The sequence below is a fragment of the Cuculus canorus genome, chromosome 3 (assembly GCF_017976375.1).
Source record: "Cuculus canorus isolate bCucCan1 chromosome 3, bCucCan1.pri, whole genome shotgun sequence".
Taxonomy (NCBI): domain Eukaryota; kingdom Metazoa; phylum Chordata; class Aves; order Cuculiformes; family Cuculidae; genus Cuculus; species Cuculus canorus.
Window position 1 is genome coordinate 15,979,698 of NC_071403.1, and position 9,527 is coordinate 15,989,224.

Sequence of the window (9,527 nt, forward strand, 5' to 3'; positions counted from 1 at the left end):
TCTTTAACACAGACCAGAAAGGCCAATATACCTGATCCCTTGTTTTTTCTCCCAGCTCCCATGGTTCTCTCTTCTACAGTTCTAATGTAAACCAAAGAGAACTGCAGGTTTTAACAGCTGATGTGGCAAATTGGCTCACTATCATTAACTTTCCAAAGTTGTCCTCTCTATTATTTAATATTTGCAATTTAATATCAAGCTTTCCGTTCTAAAAAGAGCTACTCAGTGGACGTCATCTATTCACATAAGCATCACAGAAACTTGTGCAAGTTTCACATAAAAAATATATTCCATTCAACAATTTGGGGTGTTTGCTGTTATCTGGTACTTACTGTTCTGCATTAAAATTCAAGGGAAAAAAAATCACTAAAGCTAATAAAGCAATAATTCCCATAGTTTTCAATACAGAATGAGCATGAAAACTTCTGTTTAGCCTGCAAAGTTTAACCTTATGTTGGCAAAATAAATTAAAAACCAAACCTAGGCCTGGATGTTAATTGAAAAAAAAAAAAAAAGAAGAAAAAAAAAGAAAATTTAATTTGGTGCATAAATTTAATTATTTTTTACAAAATGGAGGGAAAGAACTTAAAATGAGGAAAAAAACCCAAAACACACTAGACGCTAGAAAAATCTTTCCTCTAACAGGGACAAAAGTAGTTTAAGCACTAAATGTAGCTTACAGGATATCTTACTCAATTGGGATTAATCCCAGGTTCAAGTGAAGCATGTACTTCAGTACTTTTCAAATTGGGCACTCAGCATAAGAAGAGACAGATAAGGGTATACTAAATTAAACATGCTCTGTGCTCTTTAAAATAGTGTTACCTGATCTTTCTTACATAACAATTCAAAGGGATAGCTACAAGTCATTTGTACTTACACATCTGTACTTATAAAAACAATTTTGTAAAGGGAAAAGTTCACTTGCAGTAGGTACACTGAAAATATCTTCCATTTAAAAATTTGCTGTCAGATTTTATCAGTGGAGTATATTGTATTGTTTCACAACTGTTGAAGATTAATCTGTGGAATGCTTCTTCCGTACAGAATTATGAAATTTCATGTTGCAAAAAGAAAATTTAAGGAAACACTTCGTCCATATGATGTCAAAGATGTCATTGAACAGTATTCAGCAGGTCATCTAGACATGTTATGCAGGATTAAGAGTCTTCAATCACGGTAAGGAATAAGAATTTCTGCATCTTCTTGTGTCATTCACTGCATAATGAACACTGGTAATGTTTAACATCCTTGTGTTATATTTGAGTACAAATTGCTATCTATTCTTCCAGTCCAGCTTCTCTTTCTGTGAACACAGCTGAGCCAGAAATTACATTGTGGGTGAAAACAAAGAAAAAAACACGTATCTAAGTTGTCCCCAGAAAACGGAAGTCTGAAGGATAAAACAAGTAACCTTCTATTTGTACAGTACATTCATTAAGAAGGTCAGGAGGCTGCCAAAAGGATGAGGTCAACATTGAGAACTGCCTTTCTCCCATCCCAGATATTCTCTTTTCATGTAAAAGAAATCTGGAACTATTGGTAATGTGCAGGATCAGGGATCATATTATGTTTTACATTCCCAGTACCCTGACATTGCATCATGTGTATGATGTGTATCTCAGCATCAGGGCTGAGATTCCTGCTTCACACGGACAACCTTCCCAGGACTCTATGCCCCTATTAGGATGGGGAACCTGAGGGTAGCACTGGTACAGCTGTTCCCCTCAACCCATCAGGCTGCTGGAGAGGTCACCTCCTCTCACCCTCTCAGCAAGGCTCACTCTGACCCTCCCAGATGATGCCTAAATTGTGGCCCCTGGTAGGTGCCAGTAGAAGAGAAAAGCTGACGGTCAGCTAACCTCCAAATGCTCAAAAAGCACTCTTCTGTTTTCCTTAATTCTTTAATAAAACTGTCTTCTTTCTCAGGTGCTTTTCTGAAGTACTACAATGTTAATTTTTAATGTACAGATTAGCAAGCACTTCCATATCATCACTGTTTTCAACAATCATTGGAGCTTTTCATTTCTCTTACAGTGTTGACCAAATTCTTGGGAAAGGACAAATCACAGCAGATAAAAGAAACAGAGAAAAGAATCCTGTAGAGAATGAGACAACCGATGACCTCAGTATGTTAGGGCGTGTAGTCAAAGTGGAGAAACAGGTAGAGTGATTACCTATGTTGCTTTGTCTTGCTCTGTTGTTCATGCCTCTTGTGTATTTTATTGCCAATTTCAAAGGCTGAACAGGTGTTTTTTTTAATATCTGCTTCATTTACATGGTGAAATAAAATTTATAGGAATCGTATTACCTTAACTGTCTTCCATTTACAGAAAAGTAAGAAAGAAAAATCACAGGTTGCTATTTTTTTTCCCCCATTTTATCACATTGCTTGTGAAAAATCTACACAGCTTCTATCAACCTTATTTTTCAAGAGTTACAGTGTATTCTTTTCAACAGTCGCATTTCCCCTTTGCTGGGGTTCCAAATATTTTAAATTAGTACTTGGCATTAATGTTAATTAACCTTTTCCTCTCCTGCTCTAGGTACAATCCATTGAGTCAAAACTGGACTGTCTCTTAGATATTTATCAACAAGTTTTGCGAAAAGGATCTGCATCCGCACTCACTTTGGCTTCCTTTCAAATGCCAGCTTTCGAGTGTGAGCAGACTTCTGATTACCAGAGTCCATCAGACAGCAAAGATTTGTCTAATTCTGCACAAATTAGTGGATGTATATCCAGATCAGCTAGTGCCAATCTGCCTCGCGGCCTACAGCTTATACTGACACCAAATGAATTTAGCAGTCAGGCTTACTATGCTTTTAGTCCAGCTATGCATAGTCAAGCAACACAAGTGCCAAACGATGGACCTGCAACAGTTAATAATACATCAAACCAAATAAACCCGGCAACTAAGCCAGCAACTCCAACAACATTACAAATACCACCTTTCTCAGCAGTGAAGCATATCAATAAGCCTGAGCCTGTTCATATTATTCCTGTAACCACACAGGAAAATGTTTCCGATGTCACCGCTTGCCTTGTTGCATCAAAGGATAATGGACAAGTTGCACAGCCCAGTGCAACAAAGGATCTCACGTGGAGAAAAGGTCTCGATACAGAAGGGGAATCTTTGCTCTCAGTTAAACCTGTGGTGCAAATGGATTTAGGAAAATCTTTATCTGTACAAAACCTTATACAATCAACAGAAGAACTGAATGTACAGATCGCTGGCAGTGACTCCAGTGGTTCCAGAGGTAGCCAAGACATATACTCCAAATGGAGGGAGTCAAAATTATTTATAACTGATGAAGAGTTGGAGACAGAGGCAGGAACAGAGACTACTGAAGCCATCTCGCGTCCATTAGTGGAAACAACCCTCTCTGCTGACTCTCTAAGGACTGGAATATCAAGATCATCTCAAAGCCTTTGCAAGGCAGGGGACGGTACAGAAGCACTCAATCTGCTCCATGTCAAACTCAAATAACAGCTTGTGGGCTTTCTTCATTGGCTGGGTCATTCCTCTAGTCATACATATCATAGCATGAACTGTTTTCAAAGCCTTTTTAATAAGATAAAATCACAAAAATCAGGATGAATCTGAGAAGCAGTTGAATGAGCCCCTATCTCCTACTTGCATGAAAATGCATGTTTAAGTGATGGTTAACATTCACATTTACACCTACAGTACAGCAGCCTTTATATAGTACAGTAGGTTTAAATGACAAGTTGCCTACAAAGCTAATGCTACAGGATGTATCAAAAAGCAAAAATTTGAGCATTTAGACCTAGTGCCGTTTCTACAGGGCAGAAGTAAAAATTGTAAGGTTTAAAGCACTTTGCTTCTGAACTAATTAAATATATATATATATAATGTCCTGATTTAGATGATAGTTTATGTTTACAACAAAAAAAAATTATCTACAGCTGCTAGCAAGGTACCAAGGAAACCAGTAATATAGGATTGAAATGGCTGCCAGTTGCAAGACACACACATGAGCTCATCAGTAAACAGTTATTCTTAACTTGGAAAAACAGTATGTTTTATATGTTAACAGTATGTTAATACCCATCCAACTTTTGGTGATTTAATACTGTGGCAAAAGTACCTGACACACCACTATCACATGGTTCTTTATAACAAGAATGTTATTTCATTTTGCAATGAAAAGTTTGTATTTTAAGGATTAGAGCAGACCTCAGAAATGGATAACCTGGGTGACTGCACTGCACTACAAATTCAGGGGAACCTCTCCTTCTTCCATTCTCATTGAGGAGCTGTCTTGTGGATCTGAACCATTTTGGCAGGTGAGGGAAGGAAGCAGGCACTGCCTTTATTATAGAAGCAGTATTTCCTTGTATGGAAATTCTTGGCAATTTTCCTCACATTCATAATCTGATACCATAACAGCACTTTATGAGGGTGGGAAAGGAGGGAAAACGAGCAACTGAAATGCAGAGTAAAACTAAAGAGGATAGAACAGGGCAGAAAGAAAGACAACACAATCAATGGAGGGAAAAAAAGAATATGGATTTAGATAGGCAGGCAGGAAAATGACCGCGGAAAATAAGAGAAGAGGCAAAAATACTTATTTTTATGAAATCCAATCATCAGTCACAGATACTAAGCGTTATTTCAAAAAAAAAAAAACAACAAAAAAAAAAAGTCATGTAGGCAATCAGAAATGGAAAAAGAAGTAGGGAAGACCACCTTAACTGAAAAAAAAAAACTGAAGGCAAGAGGAAATTTGATTGGTTGGTTTGGTTTGTTTTCTTTTTTAATAAAAGGTGAGGAAGAGAGAGGGGAAAGTGGTCACACTCTTATAGCTCAAGACTGTGTCCCAACTGCAGTCATTTCTTGTGAACTTTACAAGAGAGGACCTTCAGACTCCTTCCTCCTAATTCCTGAGCTTTCAAATTCAAAGCCTACATCAGGCCAAGCATTCCTGCTTGATACATCCTCTTTTTTTCTTATCCTAACCTACACTTCACTTCTGCTGAGATGCAGAAGTGGTGTTAGTGTCTCTCTGCACACCCCCAGCAAGGCTGCGCCACTGGAAGAACCGTTGCAGAACCTAAACAGGCTTTCATCCTTCCCAGCTGAACGAGGTTTCTGTGTGTTGCCTCCCCGCAGATTTATACCCTACCTGCACCACAGGCTTATAGACAACCTGACTTGGGCTCAGCTTCCCTCTAGCAGCAGGAACACCAAATGTACGGGGGTGCCAGTGCCAGCTCACTCAGGGCAGTGTTTTCTCAAAGCCCAGACCTGCTGGGAACTTACTATATACATCAAAAACATCACTCCGGTCTTAACCATGGCTAAATGCTGTAGATTGTATTGTGAAGGACTTGATCTGTTTACTATGAAACCATTGTAATTTCTGCTTCCATATTTCCTTTACAGAAGTATTCCTGGATGTTTCATGATAACCTTATTATGTGAAAGTACAGGCAAACTGCGGAGTGTATATATTGTGTAGTCATATGGGGTCCACAGATGGTACACTGTGTTCCATGGCTTACGCCAGCGCAAATTTCAGCTGTTAAATCCTGAAAGACACCCTAAAGCACAATTTCATCACCACAGATTTGCTATATAATTTACAACATTCAACCTTTCCTGTTTTCTTTTATGTGCAGTCTGATCATACTAAAGCCTGATTAGAACAGCAGTTTTGTGAGGATAGATAGTTTTTTCCCCACATCTCAGTTAATTTAACTATTAACTTATTTGAATGTCTGCGATTTATCCAGACAGATCTATACGTTTAAAGTGCTATCCAAAATTTAAAACCTCACAAAGTTTTTTTTTTTAGGCTTTTTTTCCCTTTTCCTAACTGTTTATGGTGCCTTTCTTGCCTTTCATATGAAGCCTCCTGGTAGCCTAAACATAAACCTGTGCTTCGGTTCAGCTCAGGAGAAAAAGATCAGGCCCACGGCAACGGCATGTCAGTGATGAAATTCCCCTCCTTGACAAGATCGAAAAATCAAGGCATCATGTATTGGACTCCACTCTGAAACCATCATCCGCATGAGCAGATGGTTGCACCCCCATTGAGCCTGGAAGGCATCAATGAGAGAACTGAGCATTGGCCCTGCCTGTATGGATTCCGTACAGAAACAGGGCCTTGGGTTTTGCTGAAAATTTATCTCATGGAAACTTGGTATTTTTGCCTTAAATGACATGCTTGAGTCCTTCTAATTTTAAGTTAATTTATTTAATACAGTTTTGTGCACAAAAGAATGAGTTCTATAAATTATGTATGAAAATGTTAATGTCTTTACAAAGTACTGATAAATCCAGAAGATCATATCTTTTCAAAATGCAGTTTAAAATCCTAATTTTTTTTCTTTTCATGCTCACCATTATTATTTTTGTAGCTGCAAGTCTTATCATATAGTAATTTTTTAACATAATATTGATAGAAAATAGAAAGAGTAGTGAATATATGAAATCCTGGAGAAGAAGAATTGTTTGTTCGGATTTTTATAAGCTTTGCTCATATTTCTTCATGAGGAGTTTCCTGTTTCTATGCTCTCTCTTCAAAGACAGTGTCATGACCGACAGTTATTCATTGGTTTCACTTAAGAAGGAGCTGTCTGGCTTTTCAGGTCTTGTCCTGTGCTGCTTATTAAAGTCCAGCTCATGACAGCTAATACGAACTGTTCACGAGTAGGGACAAATGAGAAACTTTTTTTTCTGATTTACAGTCCAGTTGAGGATTGTTGAAGAAAGAATTTGAACTTAAGTAAGAGCTTTGGGAATTTGTAACAGTTTTCTGATCGGCATGTTTCTTGTACCCGATTGAAGAGATAACTGAAAAGAATAGTTTTGATTATTATTATTATTATTTGTTTTAAAATTTGTATTTGCTCCTGGCTTATATGATCTATACTTTTTATTTAAATATGAATATAGTGTTTTAGCCTAGGGTTCAAGATTGCAAAGATCATACACTTTTATTCGCAGAGCCCACAGTTGTTCCATATGTTTTTGAGATAATCCTACTTAGAGTGACTGCTCTCATTATAGTATGGTGATGAGTAATTCACCTGCTCTTCTGTGATGAGTCAAATCATACTGAATTGCTGATGTATAGTAGAACATCTGATGTACAGTAGTATTTCTGGGATGGGACCTGCAATCCTTACTCAAGCAAAAATTCTATGGGATTCATTCATTTTATGGAATTCAAGAATTTTTCTTGAATCAGGAGCTCAGATTCAAATCCTTATTTAGTTGGGCATCTGTTTAAAGTGAAAATGGTAATATTCCAGTTATTTCCTGAGGAAACTAATACTTAGCTGAACTTACCCATGTCACATTGACTATACAAATGAAAACGCACAAAAAGGGAAGAAGAGAAGGGACATTTTTAAAAAGCACAGAGGAAAGGAGAATAATCAGAAAACAGGAGTAAGCAGGAAAAGAAAATATAACAGCAAAGGAATGCAAAAAGGGTTTAAACACCTGAGGCTAAATTCATCCTTGGATGGCTTCAGTGACTTCAATGAATTCGCTGCCCAACTGGGTGAAGTTCAGCCTCCACTGGGATAATCAGGCTCAGTTCCACTGACCTTAAAGGAACTGAACCCACCTATACCAGGAATGAACTTGCCTCTCTGGGCCAACTTTTATCCTGACTCACGTCATACAATCCTTTTGTATTCATTAGGTTTGGATGAAATACAGGTAAGAAAAGAATTTGCCCCAGATATTTCTGCTTCACATTTTTTTTTCAAGTGTGTTAATCAACTTAATTCAAATGGATTACAACATCACACAAAGTGCTGTCACTGTCTAAAAAGGTTAATTGGTTTTTGAAATAAGAATTGTCCCCTGCAGCGTCAGTGGAAGCATGTAATATTTTCCTGCGCATTCATCTGGATGCAGACGTGGCTATTCATTCAGCTGTGGCCACACATAGGACAATTCTAAACATATTAATTATAATCTGCTAGTGGAAGCATTTTTTACTTCTTCGAAAGATAAAAAAACGTTTCATAACAAGCTTAGAAAGCACGAAGGCTGCTTCCACTGACACTGCAATGACATTAGCCAGTACATTATAATGTTAATTGTAACTTCTTGACAAAGTTGAATCCATATTGTTGTTAATAAAAATTATTTGAAAAGTACCATGCTCACTGTTTTTTTTTTCCCTTACATAAACAATTGTATAGTGTAAGCACATGTCAGGCAAAAAAAAATTTAACCTTGCTCACAGTCTTCCTTTTGAAGTTTTGTAATTTTTTATTGAATGGACCAAAATGCCACTCAGGATGTTTACTAGAATAAAATGTGCACAAACTACTCTGATATACTCAGTTTCTGGTAACTGTTTACAGCTGAGTTTTCTTAACTTAAGAGGTTTCAACATCTCTATGAAAATTAGTTTGGATATTATTATTGCCTTCCCTGTTAAATAAAAGGGAATTAATTCAGGATTGGCAATGAGGGGCTTGTGCAACAAGCAGGATTCCTAAGGGCATGCCAATCTGCTACTTCAATGTAACTGGAGGCTTAGGTGAAGCCCTTTCCTCTGCGCTGAATCATGGAAGTTGCTCTGAATACTGCTGCACCAAGCCTCCTTTACTCACTTGGCTCTTCGTGCAGTCCAGTTGAAGATAAGCTTTAGTATTCAAGTGTAAAGTATCAATAGAGAGATGCCACCTGTTCTTGTGGTTTCTTGTGATATCTTGTGTTCTTGTCCTTGGAGGCTTCGAAATCAGAGCAAAATAGTGTCATGTATGGATGACCCCCTAACTCTCTCGAGAATGTAATCCTAGGTAAAGACACATTCTCCAGAAAGGCGTGTTTTCCATGTCAACCATTTGTACCCACAGGCTATATGAACACTGCCAAGCTCTGCCTAAGCATAAAAACAGGTCAGGAAAAAAAGCAAACATGTATGCATGCTCTCCTTTTGCTAAACCTGGACACCTTGCTTCATGTGTACATGGAGACAGTAGGGAAGGATCAGCAGTATGAAGTTTTTTCCTGCCGAGTTACCCTGCAGGTGCCAATGGCACAGGTAGTAACGTGCATCCATAAAGACACATGCAGCAATGTTCACTGTTCAGCTCTGTACTCCAGGAGTACAGGAGCATGCCTAAAAGGAAACTATAAACCCTCATTTAGCAGATTTTCAACTTAATTGTGTGTGTGTGTGAGTGTAGCTTTTCATTAGGTACTTTTTCTATTTTTTTTACTGTGAGGATGCCAAGCACTGGCACAGATTACCCTGGGAGGCTATGGAGTCTCCACCCTCTGGAGATATTCAGAAACCACTTGGGCACAGTCCTGGGCAACTCTTGGTGCCCCTACTTGAACAGGGGGTTGAACAAGAATCGCCTCCCTTCAGCCTCAGCCCTTCTGTGATTCTGCTTCCAACACTGTCTCAGCTTCTGTACATTTTACCATAATAAAGTCTTCATTAAAGCATCATTAATGCTTAATTTGAAATTAAATATTAAGATTTGCTTAAAAAAAAATCAGATTGCAATGTATCAGCACGACACC

The 9,527-nt window shown here is 38.0% G+C and overlaps 1 protein-coding gene across 4 annotated transcripts in view; it reads left to right on the top strand.

Annotated features, from left to right (window-relative positions):
* Positions 1–8,106, top strand: part of KCNQ5 (potassium voltage-gated channel subfamily Q member 5) — a 284,294-nt gene extending 276,188 nt beyond the window's left edge. For all 4 annotated transcript variants that reach the window (XM_054062689.1, XM_054062691.1, XM_054062688.1 and 1 more), the window contains 3 exons: positions 1,048–1,179; positions 2,038–2,164; positions 2,547–8,106. In XM_054062689.1, coding sequence (XP_053918664.1) covers positions 1,048–1,179; positions 2,038–2,164; positions 2,547–3,488 — 1,201 coding nt within the window. In that variant the 3' untranslated portion in view covers positions 3,489–8,106. The remainder of the gene's footprint in view (positions 1–1,047; positions 1,180–2,037; positions 2,165–2,546) is intronic.
* The last annotated feature ends 1,421 nt before the right edge of the window (positions 8,107–9,527 follow it).